Source organism: Trichoderma asperellum, chromosome 5 (assembly GCF_020647865.1).
Source record: "Trichoderma asperellum chromosome 5, complete sequence".
NCBI lineage: Eukaryota > Fungi > Ascomycota > Sordariomycetes > Hypocreales > Hypocreaceae > Trichoderma > Trichoderma asperellum.
Genome location: NC_089419.1, coordinates 1,464,091 through 1,483,948, shown reverse-complemented (window position 1 = coordinate 1,483,948; position 19,858 = coordinate 1,464,091). Strand labels below are relative to the sequence as shown.

Sequence of the window (19,858 nt, the reverse complement as noted above, 5' to 3'; positions counted from 1 at the left end):
CGGGCTCCTCTAGCGCTTCCGGGGTACGTAACTCTCCCCGTTCCGGCTGGCGGCCTGTCATCGCAATTGCGTTGCGCTTAGGCTTCATCCCGTGTTGTCAGCACCTTCAAAGAAACACCAACACCAAGCGCAAACCTGCTTGTTCTGCTTGACTGCTCGCTCCGTGGCTAGGGGCCTGCCCTACTACCATGATCGCCATATCACCTCGAACGAGCAGCATCCAGTAGATCAAGAAAGGGACATAAAAAAAATCACCCGAGTTCTTGTCTTTTAAAAATACCAGCGAAAATGAACGACAAACTGGTCGTCGTCAAAGTAAGCCTCATGTGCCTATTTCTGCTCTTCCCGCCGAGACAACAAACTAGTAGCCGTGTATCTACGGCTTCTTCGCTTCCCGTTCTTTATGCCGCAGCAGAGCTAACCGAACCCGCCATCGTCATAGACGCTCGTCATCCCCGCCGTCATCTCGCTCATCCTCTTCCTCATTCTCACCTTCGTCATCGTCCCGATATGGCGCCACTACCGCGTCCGCTATAGCCAGTACCTCCCCATCGATGCCATCTCCGAACAGACAACCTCATGGCGCTACCGCATCACCAATCGCCTCATCAGACTCGCCAGCGTTCCTTTCACATGGAGGAGGAATAGGGAGGTGGCCTCTGGCGCGGTTGATCTCGAGGAGGGAGAAGAGTTGGGAGAGATTGACGACGACATCCGGCAGGTGCTTAACGCTATTGCACGGTCGAGACAGGGGGCCGAGAGCACGAGGCGACTCAGCCGAGAGTAGGTTTACCTTGATGGCGACAGAAGATCTGATCTACCGTGTTGCATGTCGGCTAACTATATCCAAGGCTAGAGGAAGGTTTTATCGACGACAGCGACTCATCAGATTCGGACTAAAAGGAATATATGGCCAATTAACAGAAACAGAAAACCTAAATATGCTATCCATTGCACAACATCTCCAAGCCGCTCCCTTCAGGCTGTAAAAGGCTTGGCCTGCTCAAAAAGCGAACCATGACCTTCATAACTAGCCGAAGACAGTTCCATGCTAACCAAGCACTTCAAAGACAGAAATGCTTGCACTTGGATCTACCTCTGTATAATATCACATTTAAGACATTGTCATCTCCGCACCAACGCTGATTCATCAGCTAGCACAGTTTAGTTGGATAAATTCCCATTGTTATAATTATAATAGACAAACAGAGAGTCATATATATATGAACCCTAAAATATAATCGTTACCAACCGCTAGCTCAATATCATTTTAACTGTTGTATTCCATGTAACTGCTGAAGCACCGCTGAATGAAGCATCGCTAATACCGCCCACGCATCAATCCAAGGATATAAGGAGATTCAACCAAAAAGAACAGAAAGAAACGAGACTAGAAATCATCCCGTACCAAGCAATAACCCCGCTATCACCTCCAGCTTCATAATCGCTTTCAAAATCTCCAAATTCAAAGTATCTGCAAAAAATCGTTACGTATCAAGTTGTCGATTACCTCGTCTTGTGGCCCCGTTAACACCTCCTCAAGGGGAACATACCCGCCAGCCAGCCATTCATTGATCCACCAAAGCAAGTGTTTACGTCGCAGCTCTGACAGGACTTTGACTCTCAGTCTTCTTACCGCCAATAGTAGCTTCTTTCTAAATGGAGGTTGGCGGAAACAAATCACGTCAAGGAATTTGTGCAGCCGCCCTCTCCGGTTTTCAATCGAGGCTTGCATTAAAGCCATCTCTATTTTTTGAAGCCGCTTGACGTCTCTATTCAACATTCTGCCCCTTCCCTTTCTGCAGAACTCATAAACTGATGGAATGGCAGTAGCTGAGACGTCGGTAAACCATGGATATGGCTCAGAACCGCATGATGTGGTAAGGTGGCCACAGTGGTGTCGGAGGCTGATACATTGGTGAGGGCATCTGATTTGGTCTGTATCAATACGTCCCGCCGACATCCATTCATACAGGCAGCGAATCCCGAAAGAATGTCCACAGGGAAGATACACTTTAGGCTCGAAATTATGCCAGTATTCAATATCGCAAAAATAACAGGCACTGGGGTTGCTCCTGTGCCTGCTAATCTCCACGATGTGTTCAGGTGATATACACACTGGCGTCATCGAATTGACCTCAAATGGACTCTGCATACAATGAGAACGACCAGACCCTTGAGTGGTTAAGCTCGAAGGTGTATCAGAAACAGTAAATGCTTCTGCTTCAGTCATTGCGGCTAGGTTTGAGAGAGTCAGACGTGGCATCGGGGCATCGATTTCCGAAGCATTTTCATCTAGAATATGCTCAGCCGGAATCCCCAACGCCACCCCAGCTGGCGATCCTGATGGACTCAGCGCTGCATCAGCGTTGATTGTCAGGAGTGGTGGACTTCTAACTGGACTTCTGCGAGGAGTGTTGTCAGAGCGAGCGATAGGGGTTGTCTCCTGTGTCATTGTCTGGGTGACTGTGATTTCAAGTTTCTCAGGTTGTTGCGGTTCTGAGTCAGTGATTCTCTTTTTCCGAACCAACGGGAGTCTAAATGCTTGTTGGAGCCGATGTTTGATTGGCGGTGTTGATTGTCCAGTCCCCATTGCGATTCTTCTCTGCAAGGCGGCAGCTGGGTTTAATGATTATGTGATGGCGCTCATAGCGAAATTGGCGGTATAAGATAGGCAAGCGATGTAGCGTATCGTATAATGTAGATGACTATAAAGCTTGAAACGAATGCCCGGTTATTCAATGATTTGCAGAAGATCCATTCAATGCTTTGGGGTTGTGGATGTGGCGTGTTGAGTTCAAGTTGTTAGTCCAATATGCCCCGAGCTTATTCAAGGTACGGTTGCCTCAAATCTGCGCCTTCATGGTCCAAGGATATTTATTATGGCAAGTCCGACTTTGGTGCTCATTTGGCATGTACCTCATGTATTAATATAAATGACTAACACAAATCAAATACTTGATGTTCCTCCTCAACACTGCCTACCACCTAGTATCTGCCTAGGCGCGGTGGGTGCATACCTTAAATGCTAACTCCTTTGGCTTCATCAAATGACTTTACAACTCTAAAGTACCTATTAAACAACCTCGTGAGATCCCGAATACTACTACCTAACAGGTAGTGTCTTATTTATACGACTATTCGTCTTCTGTAGAAGCTCATGATATACAATGCGCTGCTGAGTAGTGGCATATGCCGCAACAGATTAAGAATCCATCTCGCCAAATCTTCATTTCATACATTTTATTGTATTTTCTATACATAGAAAAATCACTCATATTAATCAATTCCCTCAATACTTCATGACTTCCCCATATCCATCATCGATGAAGATTCTACATGCAGTGACGCTCTTCAGCACCAGACCCGCAGCTAACATTTTAGCGGTCCCATGTACCCTGTATTCCATCCACTAACTCCAAACCATATTACAACCTCACTCCCACTTTCACCGTGAACTTGTACATTTTTATGAGCCACAGCCATTACCATTGCCCAGCATGAGGTTCCACAGCGATTTGAAAAACATTCGCACCTTTGCCAGTGAGTTCTTCTACATCATTACCCTAAAATTATCTCAGCTAACCAGCTTTCCAGAGCTCACAGCCGCATTTTCCACCCTGGAGAAGCTGGTATGGCTACGCCTCAGCGATGAAACAGCACACTTCACAGTCGTTCCGGACACAGGCTCGCAAATCTGGTCGTAAGCAACTGTCTCACCAAAATGGCCTCTTTTCCACTCAATTTGAGTGCTAATACCTTACAAAGAACCCTGCCAATGGACTTCCTCTTCGAAAACTGCACCATCCAGTCCGCCGAGCCTTCCAACACCATCAACCTAGAACTTTCCCTCCAGCCCCTCCACCGCGCCCTCAAATCCGCCCAGGGCAGCATCTCAGCTTCCCTACGCCTCACCAAGAAGAAAGGCGTGCCCGTCCTCTCCATGACAATCACCACCAGCACCAAATCCTCCTCCAAGTTCGGAAACGCCCCGCCTGCCGCTGCTCCCCTAAAGCCCCCTTCTTCCTATGATGATCCCTTTGGCGACGTCGACGAAGACTTCCAGGCCGCCGGCGCTGAGCACACCCACCTCGAGACTTCCCTGCGCAGAGAGCACGAGAAGATCATCACCCAGGACATCCCCATCCGCGTGCTGCACCCAGACACCGTCGCCTCCACCGTCCAGCCCTCGCTGCAGGAACCAGACGTCCACATCCAGCTTCCGCCCCTCCTCCAGCTGAAATCCATCTCGGACCGCTTCACCAAGCTCGCCCTCGCCTCTGGCGGCTCCAGCAGCAAGTCCCCTCGGCTCGAGATCAGCGCCAACATGCACGGCGGTTTGCGCGTGCGCATCGCCACGGAGACGGCCGACATCTCCAGCGCCTGGACCGACCTCGACAATCCGCAGCTGGATCCCGCCCAGCTCAGGGTCCCTATTGAGGAGCACCCTAGTACCAAGTTCCGCGATCGTGGACCCGACTCTTGGGCTTCGATTTATGTCGATGGGAAAGACTGGAGCAGAGTCCTTAGCGCCGGTAGGCTAGAGGGAAGAGTCATAGCATGTTTCTGCCATAACCAGTCTCTAGTGTTGTATGTATACATACCGCATTATGACGACGGAGCTGCAGATGATGCGGTCCTCACTGTAAGTTCTAACCCTTGAATTTCACCTCTTCTCATATAAGCTTACAAGGCATAGTATCATGTTCAAGCATATAGTGCATAGCCTGGAGTCACGTTGCAATTCGGCGTAAGAGTATATTTAGGGAGGGGGGGGAGGGCAATGGTGTATCGAAAAAGGGATAAATGTTTTTTTTTCTGTCATTCTCATGAAAGATATCCAAAATGCTAATATGTGTGTAATCATGTCATGTGTATCTGCATCAATCGTCCTCTCGTACCTTCATTCAAGACTTCATTGTTATGAAAAAGACACCTTTCCTCCAGCTAACAAATACATCATACCACGACGTCCAATCCTATAATACAAATACCACCACCATCTGTTACGAAGAGAGCAAAATGCCCATGCAAAAAGTAAAGAGATAGAAACAAACTCCGGCAGTCTATAAAGTGTCTTCGATAAGTCATGCAACTGTTGAGCACTTTTCTGTCGTTTTATTTGGCCATAACATCGACATAACGGCCACCTTTCCTTGCCTTTTTCTGTCCTGGTTTACGGGGTCCAGATGCACTCAACAAGTCATCGATACTGCTGGCATTGCTCATGCTAGTAGTAGGTCTGCTTGATGGTTTGCTATCGGTACTAGCGCTAGACATGGATCGTAACATGGGCGGCGCGCCACCCAGGCTCTCCTGTGATGGGGCTCTATTGAGAACTGCTGGCGGAGCTAACGAACCAAAAGAAGATGAAGGTGGAAGGCTAGATCGGCCTTGCGGAGGAGGCGGTGTTTGTGGAGGCGTCCCGCTGGCGGATCGGGGACTGCCAAGCGCTTTAGGTGGCGGTGGGGTGGCTGCTTTCGCTTCGACTTGCTCAGCTCCGGGCTTTTTGTTGACCCATCGCTTGAGTTCGGGATCATATACAAAGCTGCTTGCTTCACCAAGCTTAGCCTTGATGGGCTTGCCGGGAGATGATGCTTCTCCAGGACTTCCAATCTCTTTCTTGCCGCCACCTCTGAACCAACCTGATAAGCCCCAGCCTTTCTTGGCTTGCTGCGCAGCAGCAGCGCGTTTGGCTACGAATAGTTAGTAAAGATAAATTCTGTTGGAAACTTAAGAGAAACGAAGACTCACCATCTTCTTCCGCAGCCTTGCGGAACATCTCTTCGTTCTCACGATCCTTTTCTGCTTTAGATTTTTCTTTAGGCTTCGAGATACCAAAATCATCATCGTCATCATCCATAAAGCTCTTCTTCTTGGGCTTGGGTTCATCATCATTTTCCTCTGCAGAGGGTCCAAGATCAGGCTCATACGACGGTGGCTCATATCCGTAAGGCTGGAAAGTCGGAGGCTCATAGCCACTTGACGCGCCCTCTGTTACGTCCGCATGGTTGACCCCAGTTTCGGATACGCTGGTATTATTGAGAGAGGGTTCATATCCATAGGAAACTGGCTGGAACGCTGTGGTAGAGGGAGCTGCAGCCGGCTCTTCATGGAGTTGCTGTGATGAGACTGGCTCTTGATATCCGTATGGCTGATATCCACCGAGAGGAGCCTTACTCTCATTACTGACACCAGGAGTCATTGGCTGGTAGCCAAGGCTGGATGGCGCAAACCCATTGCCACGTCCAGGTGGAGAGCTAGGGAGAGAGGGGGAGACTCCGTATGTGCTCGCAGGGTACTCGTTTGAGTTGAGTGCAGGCTGAGGGAAGGAAGAAGGTAGCTGTGTCGATTCAACACCGTAGGTAGGCTGGGAAGTTGCCGGGGCATACCGCGATAATGCCGATGACAATGCCGATGTAGCAGCAGGAGCACCGGCTCCCGGATAAGCAGTTGAGCTGATACCCAAGGTATCAAAGTTGGAAACCGACGGGGAGCGGCTCATGGACGGCGTTCCTATGCGGGCAAATGGACCACTCTCCTCCGCCGGGGCGCCATTGGCGTTCTCAGACTCATCTCCAGCAACAAACTTGTTAAATCTGTTCCACATGCTATCAGATACCTTGTTCATACTAGGCTTGGACATCCATGAGGAGGATTCTTCCCTTGGCGCCTGTTTCAAGCGCCTCATGAAGTCGTCAACGGCGGCCTCCAAGATTGGGTGATGATAAGGCGACCTCTTCGTCTGTGCTGACATGGCTGAGAGAATAGCATCACAATATTGCAGAGCCCTATCTCGGTAGCCATATTCAGCCAACGCGATAGCGTGATGGAGTTTGTAGGGCGCAAGATGGGGGGCGCCAGCAGCGGCAGAAGGAGTGCCCGAAAGTGAAAGTCCGTATTCGTACACTTCGCTAAGCTGCAAAGCCTCCGTATCCCTCCCAATCTGGTGTGATTTTTGGCGGTGATCCGACCCCAATAGGACAAAGTCTACGTTCGGATCATCGAAACCTCCATAAACGGATATCTGCCTGCTAAACATGAAGCAAATGTGGGCAGCTTCAGCCCTTCCATAGCTAGACAAGAGCTTGCCTAGGGCGTTCAAGCCGCGGATGTCGTCAGCGCTTCGGTTGCTTAGAACAAGCGTCAAGGTCTCTCTCCACTTATCCAGCCCTTCCGTAGCGTCCTTGGTAGGCTCAGAGGATGATCCGGTCGAGACAAGCTGCAGGCCAGCACGTGCATGGACTGGGACCAATTCATCGACACAATCGTCATAATTACCGGATAGAATTTTGTAGAGAGCGGCGAGGGATTCATTACTCTGGCCAGGGTGATTGACCTCCTTGCGAACAAACTCTTGCGCAACACGTTTGTACAGGTCAGGTGAGACTGTATGGGAAATGAGCATGGCGTGTCCCCACAGGCGCTTGTCAACTGCTGCCCAGACAGCGGTTTCGCCATTGCCCTTCAGAAGATCCCGGCGGATTTGCTCCATGGTAGCGGAATCAGCCCCATCGGCCTGCATCGAGGTTGCTGTAGCGCCATTGATGCTAATGGTCGGATCCGTAGGAAACAACGCGTCATTATCGGCAGTAGGGGTTACGGTGCCTGGAGAAAGTACATCTCGCACAGCCTTCTCTGCCGCGGGGTTGTTTTCCAGTACACCGTCATGCTCGATAAATATCCGAAGTATCTTCCACAACAGTAGCCGTTCAATGGTTCGTTTAGCTTCGTAAGAAAGCTGCGGGTGATAGGATACCTCTGGGAGTTCTTTCTCCAAGCCGTCGATTCCAGAAGTAAGCCACGCGAGAACTTCCTTCTTCTTCGACTTGCCTTTAAGCGGACCAGGAAATTTGGCCAGGCGATCCGGTAGAGACTCAATATCCTTGATGTTCTGCACTTTGACTTCTCCCGAAGCTCGTAGCATCGACGGCGCTGTTTGGTTCATGACATATCTCGGGATGCTCTTTGGGAAGGAAGTTACCACGGTACCACCCACTCCCCAAGAGAAAATGGGGACACCTTGCCATCTCTGAAGGGGATCGTGCTCTCGTCCGTCCGTAGGAGCAATCATATTCATATTAAGGGACGGCGGCCGAGGCTGGGCATGGGAAGTATAGGCAATCTTAACGGCGGGGGGGACACAGGCGAGTGTGAAGAAGCAGGTCGCCGAGCAGCATCTGCAGGCTTTGGGACATACTGGCCACCTCTACTAGCTCCTGGAGACTGCGTATGAGCACGAGGGGGTGGGACAAATCCGGGCTGAGTCGACGGAAGATTGTTAGGCATGTAGCCAGAGCCTGGTCGCTTTGGGGGAGACAACGTAGCCTGAGCGGAAGGAGTGGGCAAAGGTGGTGGCGAGCGAGTGTTGCTCAACTGACGAGCAATAGGAACCAGGTCGTCCTCTTCTTCAACCTCGCGGGTAGGGGGAAGAGAAGCAACGCGAGTGAGTCTCGGTTCGTACGAGGAACTAGCTCGTCGCTCGGCGTGGACAGGTTCTCCATTAGCACCATATGGCTTGTCGCTGCTAATCTCGAAATGTGCCAGCGGACTGGAGGTCCGCGGAAGATGGGGCAAAACAGCTTGAGGCGGCGTTGCTGAAACGGCTGCTGGATTGTAGGTGGCAGTTGGATTGGGGGCGGGTGGCGCAGGAGAATATCGATTCATGGGCGGCGGCGCACTTTGGCTGCCAGCTCCTTGGGGAGGGGGTGCTGGAGAATATCTGGATGCGTTGGCAGCTGGTGAAGGCAGGGGAGCATTTGGCGATTGGAGAGGCGCGTATGGGTTTACTCGCTCAGGGGCCACAAGATTCATCTTTAGGGCGGAGCTGGGAGCTGCAGGCGGAATCTGGGTTGCCATGGGAGGGCTCAAAGGAGACGGTCCATGGGGAGAGGTGGCCAGGCCATACGGGTTAGGAGAGGCTGCTCTGTTGCTCGACCTGGACATCGAACGTGGCTTCGGTGCGGTGGGTAAATCTTCGAAGAACCCCGATTTGTGCCGTAAGAGCGGCGATTTTTGGATACCACCACTTGGAGGGCCGGATTCGGTGGCACTCATGCTGGCACTTCGCGGAGGGGGAGGTGGCTGAAGCGATGAATTGCCCAGTTGTAGTTGCTGCATACTAGCTCGTTTCCTTGGCTTCACTGTAGAGGTAACCAAATCTGAGGGTAGGTCATAAGGTGAAGAGTATCCTCCCTTTGATTTGTCGGCAAAGCTTTGGGCTTTTGGCGATTCCGTTACCTGCTGTGGAGGGGCTTGGCCATATTGTAGCGGAGGCTGAGGAGCCGCTCCTTGGGTTGGAGCACCATAGAACGGGGACTGCAATGGTGGTGTGACAGGAGTATAGGCAGACGCAGATGCAGATCGCTGTAGAGCAGGTCGATATGAAGACGGCGCAAAAGCGGGTGTTGATGCCACACTATTTGTTTGCGAGCTCAATGGTACGGCTTGTGCTGGGGGCTGGGCTTCGTCGAGATCATCCAGCAATCCTTCGTCGTCACTGCCCAGGAACGCGGCTGCGTCTACTTCTGGTTCTCCTGCTGGTGTGTTTTCAATAAGGAAATCGTCTTCATCGTCATCACCAGCAAACGCTTCTTGCCATTTTGACGCGAGGTCTTGAGTTGAGGGAGCCTCCGTTTCATTTGCATTGCCAGCCTCTTCAAGCGCTTCGGGCTCCTCTGTCACTTGGACATCCGGGGCAACAAACCCCTCTTCATCCCACTCGAGCGTTTCGTCCAGCGTTGACTGACGAGAAGGAGGTTCTTGATTTGCAGATGCCAGGACCTGCATAGTTGATTTCCGTTGCAATGGCTCTGCCTCCTCGCCTTTATTAGTAGCGTCAGCTTCGGAATGGTTAATTTGATTGAAAAAGTCGTCATCTTCATTGTCATCGTCGTCGTCAAAAGAAGGAATGTGCGTATTCTCACTGCTAGCTGCAGGTTTAGAGCTGGCTTCTGTGTGCGGTATCAACGGTACGCCTTCTTCATATCGCGCTTCGGATTCTACATCCTCAGCCCATTGGATGTCCCCGCCTATAGATGTAGAGGGTGCATGTCTGTACTGAGAGTTTTTGGAAGGTTTATCCAGAGAATTTGAGGTCAACTGAGAATGCGCATCAGCTTGATACTCTTCTTCTTCAATATGAACATCTCGCTCCATCTCTTCCAGTACGTCAAGCGCCTGGTTCGATGGCAGAGGTGTCTCGTCGATAAGCTCAGGATCTTCTGCCATGAGTGGTACGACAGGAAACGAATTTGACCTCTCGGACGGGGGCATAAACTTGAAGGGATCTGTATCGGTCCTCGACAGAGTCCACTCAGTATCGTCGTCATCGCCGAAACTGATTTCGGTCGAAACGGTGCGAGCAAAGGACATGGAGCTCGAATGTTGCACAGTACGGGTCGCCGGCTCAGTCGAATCTTCTTCCTGGCTCTCCGCTACAGGTGCCGGTGGCTCCGTGGGTTCCTCAGTCGTTACGGGATGCGTCTCTGAGGCCAGCTCAGCACTTTCCTCGACGCCGCCACCACTGGGAAAAGACTGGTCTTCCGCGCCATGCTCGTCCTCGTGATGATGATCAACGCTGCTTTGCTCTTCTTCATGTGCCGGACTATAATCTGAGGCCTCGGGTAAGGGCTCTGCAGATGCTGATGGTATTATGTGTTCGTCGTGGGGTGCTCCGATATCATGGATGCTGTTTGGCATCAAGGCCGGATTCCATGACGAGGTGAGCGGCTCGCTAGCCATGATCAATTGGAGGTCGAAAGGAACAACTCCTCGCCAGCAAGGCGCGAAACACAAGCTGTTTTACTGGCCAGATATGTTAGCAGCCGGAATCCAATGCAGACAGCGCAGCCAACATCGGATATCGGACTCGGTATCGATATCTCGAAGTGCGCGCGAGGACACGAGCAAGTAGGTATCAGTATGTACCTTATACAGAATCGAATCGAATCGAAAGCGAAGATGGTGGATGCTTTAAATGGAGATCATGTTCGGGAGCAAGGGTAGCATTAAAAAACAGCGGATGTCAATGAAGCAGGCCTTGGATGGGAAGAACGACAAGGGCCAGTTGGCACGTAATGCTTGGAGAAGCAGATCAGGAGAAGAAGCGAGCCGAGCACAGAGCACGGGCGTCCAGCAGGTACTGAGTACCTCTGCGCTAGCGGCGTAGTGGGAAAATACTCGCCTAAGAGGCCGTGGTGCAATGTGTTCCTTACCGCGGCGAAGTACTAATGTCACATTCCGTCATTAAGCAACACCGTAACCTTGAAGGACGCCGAGGCTTAGCCGGCGCAACATGCCACCTCCAACGAGCGTGTTGATGCCGCGGAGGAATGTTGAGAATGTTAAGCCGAATTCCCTCTTACGGCGGAGCAAATGCATTTACGGGATGGTTGTCCATTGAGACAGATGATGTTATCTACCATAGCAGCAGCGTCAAGAGCCGAATGGCGCTCCGGCGCTTTGGAATCCCATGCATGCACTAGCAGCCCCCAGGTCGGACCACATACATAGGCACAGACACAGTCTTACGCACATGGCCCTTTCTGATATCGTCAGCCTCGTGTGGCCACCGACCTCCACTGCGTCAGCTCTTATCTTCGCGGCCTATAAGCTCCGCACAATACTAGGTATACATGGGATTATTTGAAGTCGTATATCTGTCCATATCCAGTCGCTGTATGTCTGCTCAGCTACGGTCATGGACAGAGCTCCGGCCATCCATGAGTCAACTGGCAGAGCCCCGCGATTCACCGGCTGTTTTACCTGCATTCGCTATATGCCATCCCTGTGCCACGGGAACGATCCCCGCAGTAGTTCTAGATGCGACAGCCTTCTTCAGGAAGGTCTTATTGGCGCGGGCAGCGATTCGGTCCAGTCGGTGCTGCCATCGCAAGCCGCCTGCAGGATACAGGTCGTACTGGTACGGTTGGATGTAGCACTTAGATGCGGGCACATGCGCAAGCAAAATACCTGAATAGGGCGCTCCTGTTGGCCCTCAGCGTGGCTGTAGATAATGACACGTACGCCGTAACCTTAATGATAATACATGCCGTAGGCGGTAGCACGGTATCAGTCAAGGTCATAGCTGGAGAAAGCCCTTCATCTGAGGAGCTTATTAGTTTCCAGCCCCTGCTGTTGTGGTTTTGCGTCGATTTCTTCTAGAGGAGAGCTGCTCAGAGTCGCATTCTTGGTGACGACCTCTTGCGTAAGTCTCTAGGCTGCCGTGTACCTACCAAGTACCCAGTGCTTCACAACAACCTGTAAACTCCCAGCATCAGTCAAAAACTGTCAAAGCCTCCAAGCTGTCCTCTGTAGATACCCGCCCATCAGGCATCCATCTGCATCATGTGATGACGACTTCGGCTTCTGTTGAAGATACACACATACACATGAATGCAACTTTATGCATCATCTTGCTTACCTACGCAATTCCAGCGATCGCTAGGTACATGCTATTTGTAGCGCACGTGTGGCTGCTGTCGGCGCCCCACCAAGGCTCTGATGCGACCAAGTCCCCTGGCGTCGGGAATTAGCGCGGAGCCTTACGTATCCCTTGTGTTTGATAACCAGACTTGATACAGCCAACCAGCACTGGCGCTGGCTCCCTCTCAAGCTACAACTAACAAATAGCTTGAGCAGCAGTTCTTTTGACAGAAGAATATATACGTCTAACTCATAGATTCCGCTGACGGACCGTACGCCAACAGCTGTCAACATATAAGGCCCGTTTGGGCGATCTCGGGAGGCATCTGACAGACCGAATAATGCTTCCCGCCGCATTCGCCCACCGACCGTCATAATCTGTTCGCACGTTCTCAGGGCTCGCTCAATTCGCCGATTTCTTGCTCAGGTTTGCAGCATGAGCATCCGGCTACAGCGGCAGCCCTCGCAGAACGTTACATATCACTGAGGCCCCGGGATCAGCTTGATGCGGGATGCCTCCTTCACCTTCATACCAACCGCCCGAGTCTCCGTCTAACGATTCCGACTCTGACCTCGACCTTGATATCCAAGAGCTTGACCCCATTTCCACAGAGCCAGCTCGAGAGCTGCAGCAAAACCACCCCGCTGAAGAACAGAGGGCATCCAGGATAGCTCTAAGGAACTTGCGTATGGGTGGGCTGCGGCGCACAAAGCGAGATAGTGGATATGGAGACCTCGGTCGGAATCGCCAAGACGCAGACGATCTTGAGCAACAAAACTTGATAGGCGATCATGATGAAGCTAGACATCCATGGTCGGAAGCAGGCGGGAGTGGGGAGGATGATGCGCCGTTGCTGGGGGATCAGGGTTCGCCGAATCGAAGACCGCCGCCAACTGGGCGCTTCGGCTCAATACTTCGACTACTACCCAACTTCATGTCACGGAAGAAGCATGATGACAAAGAAACAGAGGAGCAGGAAGAAGATGATCCGTTATCTGCACGAATGATTGCCGTGGGCTCCATGCAAACCTCTCGATTTCCGACCAACATCATCTCCAATGCCAAATATACAGCGTTCACGTTTCTTCCCGTTACTCTGTATAACGAGTTTTCATTCTTCTTCAACATGTATTTCTTGCTGGTTGCGTTATCACAGATAATACCTGCCCTTCGGATCGGCTATTTATCAACCTACATTGCTCCACTAGCCTTTGTGCTTTGCATTACTATGGGGAAAGAGGCATATGACGATATTGATCGGCGGAGAAGGGATAACGAGGCAAACTCAGAAGAATATCACGTACTGCGATTTTCAGAACCGGGAAATTACACAAGGAATAGCAAGCCGCGCAGGCCGTTAAAGTCAGAAACAGTCAGGCGCAAGCCGCGAAAAGTACAAGGCGAACGTCATGACCTCACCGACATTCAGGAGGATAATGAGGATGGAGAGCAGCCAACTTCTGTTGTTCAAGAAATAAGCCGCAAATCAAAAGACTTGCGAGTTGGTGATGTTCTCAAACTTACCAAAGGGCAGCGAGTGCCAGCTGACGTAGTAATCTTGCAATGCCACTCTACCGAGGGGGCTACAACTAACCCGTCAGTGGACGAACCAACCGAACCAGAGGAGGAAGAGACTTTGCTTGCATTTGAAGAGGGAGAATCTAGCTCTAGCGCCAAGGGGAAGGCCCCTGAGAGAATACCGTCCCAGAACGACCATGCGAACAGCGGTCCTTCTGGAGAAACATTCATCAGAACTGACCAGCTGGATGGAGAAACGGATTGGAAACTCAGATTAGCCTCGCCGCTCACTCAAAGTATTGCTCTGGAAGAATTTGTCCGCCTGCGCATAACAGCTGGCAAACCCGACAAGAAAGTCAACGAATTCGTCGGGACGGTTGAGCTGATGCCTACTAGACAAGCTGCGACCAGCCAGCAAGCCCTGTCTGACGGTGAAAGCAGCAGCGATTCTAAATCAGCCGCGCTATCTATCGACAATACGGCTTGGGCGAATACTGTTATTGCATCTCAGGGGACCACTTTCGCCGCAATCTTATATACTGGTCCGCAAACCCGATCTGCATTGTCTACCTCTCCCTCCCGCTCAAAAACTGGACTTTTGGAATACGAGATCAACTCATTGACAAAGATTCTTTGCGCTCTTACGCTTGCCTTGTCTGTCATACTGGTGGCTCTGGAAGGCTTTGAGAAGAGTGGCGAAAACGCTTGGTACATTAAGATTATGCGATTCTTGGTCTTGTTCTCAACTATCGTTCCGATCAGTCTTCGAGTGAATCTCGATATGGGTAAAAGCGCATTTTCACGATTCATACAGCGAGATAAAGGTATTCCTGGGGCGGTCGTTCGCACGAGCACCATTCCAGAAGATTTGGGGCGAATTGAGTATCTATTGAGCGACAAAACTGGCACACTAACTCAGAATGACATGGAGATGAAGAAGATTCATATTGGAACGGTCTCATATGCCAATGAAGCCATGGACGAAGTCCAGTCATATGTTCGCCAGGCCTTTTATATCCAGCCCACCACTGATCCTGCATCTCAGACCGTTCTCATTACTCCATCTTCAGCCATGTCCACTACGGTCAACCTAGGAGCTACTCGTACACGGCGTGAAATTGGATCCCGTGTGCGAGACGCTGTCCTTGCGCTCGCGCTTTGCCACAATGTTACACCAACATCGGAGATCGAAGACGGCAAAGAGGTGACCTCTTACCAGGCATCTTCTCCAGATGAGATTGCAATTGTCCGATGGACTGAATCTGTGGGCCTGAAACTGTCATATCGGGACCGCAAAGGAATGACGCTAGAGTCGACTGAGACTGGAAGGCCTGTTGTCCGCGTACGAATCCTTGACGTTTTTCCGTTTACATCCGAAGGCAAGCGCATGGGAATCGTCGTTCAATTTCTCGAGAACGTGCACGATACCAACTCCAGCCTTGGCAACGGCGAAATCTGGTTCTATCAAAAGGGCGCAGATACCGTTATGAGCCCGATTGTGGCGGCAAACGACTGGCTTGACGAAGAGACAGCCAACATGGCGCGTGAAGGATTGCGAACTCTTGTTGTCGGGCGAAAGAAACTTTCGCATCAGCAGTATCAAGAATTCGCTTCTCAGTACCACGAGGCTTCTCTTTCTATTACAGGAAGAGATGCTGGAATGCAGCGAGTTGTCTCGCGGTACCTTGAGAGCGACCTAGAACTGCTAGGCGTGACTGGTGTGGAGGATAAGCTGCAAAAAGACGTCAAGCCCTCGCTGGAACTGCTGCGAAACGCTGGTATCAAAATCTGGATGCTCACTGGAGACAAAGTCGAGACGGCAAGGTGTGTGGCCATTAGCTCCAAGTTAGTCGCACGGGGCCAATACATATACACCGTCGCAAAGCTCAACAGGAAGGACAATGCCCAGGAGCATTTGGATTTCTTGCGAAGCAAAACGGATGCCTGTCTGCTGATCGATGGAGAGAGTCTTGCACTCTTCTTAACTCACTTTCGCATCGAGTTTATCTCCATTGCCGTTATGCTGCCTACTGTGGTTGCCTGCCGATGCTCGCCCACACAGAAAGCTGAGGTAGCGAAGCTCATCCGCGAATACACAAAGAAGCGGGTGTGCTGTATTGGCGACGGTGGCAACGATGTTTCCATGATCCAGGCTGCCGACGTGGGAGTCGGTATCGTTGGTAAGGAGGGTCGACAGGCTAGTTTGGCCGCCGACTTTTCCATCGAGCAGTTTTGCCATCTGGTCAAGTTACTGGTTTGGCATGGGCGAAACAGCTACAATCGCAGTGCGAAACTGGCCCAGTTTGTCATTCATCGTGGTCTCATTATTGCGGTCTGCCAAACTATGTATAGTATAGCCTTGAAATTTCAACCCGAGGGATTGTACAAGGTATGTAAATCTTTTTTTTTTCCTTATTAATCTTTTCCGCTGCTAACATGGAATAGAACTGGTTGATGGTTGGTTATGCTACCGTCTACACTGCAGCTCCCGTCCTTTCACTCGTCCTGGACAAGGACGTAGACGAGGACCTGGCAAATCTGTACCCCGAACTATACAAGGAGCTTACTTCAGGCGCTTCTCTGTCTTACCGCACATTCTTCGTCTGGGTATTCGTGTCAGTCTATCAGGGCGGCATGATCCAAGGCCTCTCACAGATCCTCACAGAAGTAGACGGCCCGAAAATGGTTTCCGTCAGCTACACGGTTCTAGTGCTCAACGAGCTTCTCATGGTGGCCATCGAAATCACGACGTGGCACCCTATCATGATTTTCAGCATTGTGGGAACGTTTATCTTTTATATCGGATCGCTGCCGTTCTTGGGCGACTATTTCGACCTTGAATTTTTAATCACCTGGTATGTTTCCGCACCCCCTGTTCAAGTAAGAATAATAGCTAATTGTTTTTTTTTTTTTGTCAGGGGATTTGTCTGGCGTGTGTTGGCCATTGGATCTATTTCCTTGATCCCCCCGTATGCAGGAAAGCTAATTAGGAGGACGATGAAGCCTCCCTCTTATAGAAAGGTGCAGAACAGGTGATCTTTTTCTTTTTCTTTCTCTTTTCCTTTTTAGTCCACGGTTTGAGATGTGTAAAAAGTGAAGAGAAGGGGGATGTGGCGTATTGGCGACTGAGCGATTTTCTTGTTATGCGTTGCAATGTAGGCACATAGATGGTGGTTGTTATTGTTATTATTTCTGGCGAAGAAGATATTTGAAGATTCAATACACTCAATTCTCAACACGCTTGAATATGTTAGTGTACATATGCGCATCTATGAATTTACGTATCTTGGGCCATAATCAGCTCTATATTCCTTTTTATTATGTCCTTTTTATTATGCATTTAAATCTATAATACGCCAACGCTACAGCTTCAGCACCAGCCATTCGTTCGCTAGCCCTGGATATTTTCGCTGAAGCTGTCCTGCAATACCTCCCACCGGACCCTGAATCTGCTGCCCTTCAAGCCATCTCTTAGGACCCGAGTAGTGAGCGACAAAGCCATCCGGGCCGGAAATCACAAAAAGATTCTTCCCAGCTCCAGCACCGCATTTACAGTCATCAGCTGCTGCAGGAGCCTCGAATTCGGGAGCCAATTCCAGCGCTGAAGAGTCGTGTAAACGGCATCCGGGAGTGGCGATGGGTGAGACACCTTGGTGGTTCCCCGATGAGATGGCCTTTTGAAGGTCTGACTCACGGAACTGCGTTTGTTCGTCGTCAATGGCGACTTGGATATGCAGCCGCTTGCCGTATGCGTTCTTCATGGCTTTGAGCTGTCGCGCCACAGGGCTGGGATCTTGCAATTGAGAATCCAGTTCTACCAGTTGGTTACTCTCTGAAGACCAAAACTGCCACCACGCCGGCCGTCTTCTCGCCGGGCCGTTGGCACGCTGTAGCTCTTCTCTCTTTCTTATCGCCCAGAGGAGATGCACGTGTGCTTCCGGGCTTTGATCCAACACTGCCTGAGCGACTTGCATTGCTGGGGCGACGCCTGTCCCGCCAGCCAGAAAAACGACTTTCTTCATGTTGCCGAGTCTTGCCATGATATCGAATCCGATATGCGGTCCTCGTAACCAGACGTCATGGCCTACACGGAGGCGGCTAAGATAGTGGGACATTTCGCCGCCTCCTATGGCACGCACGTAGAATCTAAGTCTTCCATCTGAAGGATCCTCGCCATCCAGAGGCGGTAGTGGCGTGTAGTGGCGGGCGATTTGGACTTGGGGCTGTTTGAACTCGACAGACCATTGGGGGTAGCGCCATGAAGATGTGTCGGGAGTGAGATATGGGAGAGAAGGGTTATGGTGCTGAGGCGAGATTGTGAAGACGAATGATGTAGGCGAGACGGCTTCGCGAGAAGTTATTGTGTAAGGGGCGAAGTAGTCGGCATTGAGGAGGGTTGGTTTGGAAGAAGTGGTGGAGTAGTAGATGATGGAGCCGCCGAGGATGGCGGTGGTGATGAGAATAGGAACGGTCTTTGATCGCTTGGCGTGAGATTTAGTGGTTGCCGTGGCGTATTGTCGAGAACAGCATTGTATAGATGAGGGTGTTGCTGTTCTTATTGAGATGGCTTTTGTGAGATGAGCTTTATGAAGCCTGGCTGCCGAGAGGACAGCTCCTCGGCTTGACATTTTTTAGGTATTTGCGAGTTGAATTGAGTAGATTTTTTAAAAAGAAAAGATTAAGATGAAATTTTTTTTTTATTTTTTAGAAAAGAAAATATGATGCAATAGAGACGAATGAAATAATGAGATGCTGCTTAAAAAGATGCATCCATCACAAGCGTATAAGAGGGAAAAAAAGCACCAACAAAAGATCAAAGACGGGTCACGTGCTCCCATATATTTCGCAACCGAGCAAAGCAGAACAAAGCAGAACAGATGCAATTTCCATCCTCATAAAATGCTTTCTCTCCTAAACATACATGAAAAAAAAACCCCCAGACGCCAATTCACCATTTCTCCATCTTGTTCTTTTTTTAACAATCTGAAATAAATAAATAAATAAATAAATCCCACTCCCCCCTCAAAACCAAAACCAACAGATAGATATTATTCAATTCAAGCAATCAAAATCTCCAAGCTATTCGACTCATACTGGCCCGAAAACTCATCCGGGTTCGAAACATCATCCCAGTCCGCCTCGTCAATATCCTCCGCGCGGCGCCTCCACACCGACATCCACTGGCCGCTCAGCTTCACCGTCGCCGACGTGCCCAGGCGCCGCAGCGGCACCGGATCGCGGAGCACAATCTCGGCCGTCTGGCTCTCGCCCGGGCCGAGCGTCACCATGGTCTCCTTTGGCGGGGGCCAGGCGCGCTTGAGGCGGATTGTAGGGTAGTCGAGCGGCGTGTTGCTTGCGCTTGCGGTGCTGCTGTCGCTGTCGTCGCTGGAGGAGCCGGAGCCCGGGTAGATGGCGAGGTTGCCCAGCTCGAGGATCAGCTGGTCAAAGGGCGACTGGTATTCCGCGATGGTGACGAGGTGCGAGTTGGTGTTCTTGACGGTGGCGATGATGGTCGGCGGCGACGTCTTGCTCTGGGTGATGGAGACTTTGAGGCCGTTGAGGGGGTCTGCTGAAGCCATCCTGATTGCGTTCGTTTCTCCGATGCTCGGCTTTGTCTCTTGTTGTGCCTTCTATCCTTCCCTTTTTTTTTCCTTATCTTTGAAACAGCCTTGTCTTTTCTGAAAGAGAGAAAAGAAAAGATAAAGGTCAACGCCTTTTTTTATCTTTTTATCTAGGTAAAAAGAGACGTCACAGGCGTTCAAAGGCCGTTTTGGGTGTAACGCGCAACTCAACTCCGGATCCGGCAGCACGAAAATGGGAGCTATTCCACGGTATCACGAGCATGTATGGAGCCCACTCCGTACACAGGACGCGATTCGTGGGTCCTTCGCCTTTATATATAGGTACTCGCGG

At 50.8% G+C, this 19,858-nt stretch overlaps 8 protein-coding genes across 8 annotated transcripts; 3 read left to right on the top strand and 5 right to left on the bottom strand.

The window, feature by feature from the left end:
- Positions 1–288: 288 nt before the first annotated feature.
- Positions 289–900, top strand: TrAFT101_008654 (uncharacterized protein; the record flags this gene model as incomplete). Its single annotated transcript, XM_024906580.2, has 3 exons — positions 289–315; positions 443–783; positions 852–900. 3 exons carry the CDS (start codon positions 289–291, stop codon positions 898–900), a joined length of 417 nt encoding a protein of 138 aa, XP_024761931.2.
- An 876-nt stretch (positions 901–1,776) lies between these two features.
- TrAFT101_008653 (uncharacterized protein) lies at positions 1,777–2,593 on the bottom strand (the record flags this gene model as incomplete). Its single annotated transcript, XM_066128397.1, has 2 exons — positions 1,777–2,084; positions 2,158–2,593. 2 exons carry the CDS (start codon positions 2,591–2,593, stop codon positions 1,777–1,779), a joined length of 744 nt encoding a protein of 247 aa, XP_065984515.1.
- A 791-nt stretch (positions 2,594–3,384) lies between these two features.
- On the top strand, positions 3,385–4,850 carry TrAFT101_008652 (uncharacterized protein). The gene is made up of 4 exons (XM_024899770.2): positions 3,385–3,543; positions 3,598–3,703; positions 3,769–4,645; positions 4,700–4,850. The coding sequence occupies exons 1-4, from the start codon at positions 3,501–3,503 to the stop codon at positions 4,724–4,726; spliced, it is 1,053 nt and encodes a 350-aa protein (XP_024761933.1). The 5' UTR covers positions 3,385–3,500; the 3' UTR covers positions 4,727–4,850.
- Positions 4,851–5,118: 268 nt separating this feature from the next.
- TrAFT101_008651 (uncharacterized protein) lies at positions 5,119–7,948 on the bottom strand (the record flags this gene model as incomplete). The annotated part of the gene is made up of 2 exons (XM_024899831.2): positions 5,119–5,696; positions 5,755–7,948. 2 exons carry the CDS (start codon positions 7,946–7,948, stop codon positions 5,119–5,121), a joined length of 2,772 nt encoding a protein of 923 aa, XP_024761935.2.
- A 128-nt stretch (positions 7,949–8,076) lies between these two features.
- TrAFT101_008650 (uncharacterized protein) lies at positions 8,077–10,743 on the bottom strand (the record flags this gene model as incomplete). Its single annotated transcript, XM_066128396.1, has 1 exon — positions 8,077–10,743. The coding sequence occupies one exon, from the start codon at positions 10,741–10,743 to the stop codon at positions 8,077–8,079; it is 2,667 nt and encodes an 888-aa protein (XP_065984514.1).
- Positions 10,744–12,574: 1,831 nt separating this feature from the next.
- TrAFT101_008649 (uncharacterized protein) lies at positions 12,575–17,244 on the top strand. The gene is made up of 3 exons (XM_024907938.2): positions 12,575–16,334; positions 16,391–16,800; positions 16,864–17,244. Exons 1-3 carry the CDS (start codon positions 12,939–12,941, stop codon positions 16,979–16,981), a joined length of 3,924 nt encoding a protein of 1,307 aa, XP_024761936.1. The 5' UTR covers positions 12,575–12,938; the 3' UTR covers positions 16,982–17,244.
- Positions 17,138–18,687, bottom strand: TrAFT101_008648 (uncharacterized protein). The gene has a single exon (XM_066128395.1). The coding sequence runs from the start codon at positions 18,571–18,573 to the stop codon at positions 17,308–17,310; it is 1,266 nt and encodes a 421-aa protein (XP_065984513.1). The 5' UTR covers positions 18,574–18,687; the 3' UTR covers positions 17,138–17,307.
- TrAFT101_008647 (uncharacterized protein) lies at positions 18,669–19,829 on the bottom strand. The gene has a single exon (XM_066128394.1). The coding sequence runs from the start codon at positions 19,522–19,524 to the stop codon at positions 19,003–19,005; it is 522 nt and encodes a 173-aa protein (XP_065984512.1). The 5' UTR covers positions 19,525–19,829; the 3' UTR covers positions 18,669–19,002.
- Positions 19,830–19,858: the final 29 nt, after the last annotated feature.

Excerpts from the sequence above, each read along its gene's own strand:
- TrAFT101_008652 (XM_024899770.2), top strand. The coding sequence starts at position 3,501 with ATGAGGTTCCACAGCGATTTGAAAAACATTCGCACCTTTGCCA. Across the intron at positions 3,544-3,597 it reads AAACATTCGCACCTTTGCCA|AGCTCACAGCCGCATTTTCC; the intron begins GTGAGTTCTTCT and ends CCAGCTTTCCAG. Across the intron at positions 3,704-3,768 it reads ACAGGCTCGCAAATCTGGTC|AACCCTGCCAATGGACTTCC; the intron begins GTAAGCAACTGT and ends TACCTTACAAAG.
- TrAFT101_008649 (XM_024907938.2), top strand. The coding sequence starts at position 12,939 with ATGCCTCCTTCACCTTCATACCAACCGCCCGAGTCTCCGTCTAACGAT. Across the intron at positions 16,335-16,390 it reads AACCCGAGGGATTGTACAAG|AACTGGTTGATGGTTGGTTA; the intron begins GTATGTAAATCT and ends AACATGGAATAG. Across the intron at positions 16,801-16,863 it reads CTTGAATTTTTAATCACCTG|GGGATTTGTCTGGCGTGTGT; the intron begins GTATGTTTCCGC and ends TTTTTTTGTCAG.
- TrAFT101_008648 (XM_066128395.1), bottom strand. The coding sequence starts at position 18,573 with ATGTCAAGCCGAGGAGCTGTCCTCTCGGCAGCCAGGCTTCATAAAGCT.
- TrAFT101_008647 (XM_066128394.1), bottom strand. The coding sequence starts at position 19,524 with ATGGCTTCAGCAGACCCCCTCAACGGCCTCAAAGTCTCCATCACCCAG.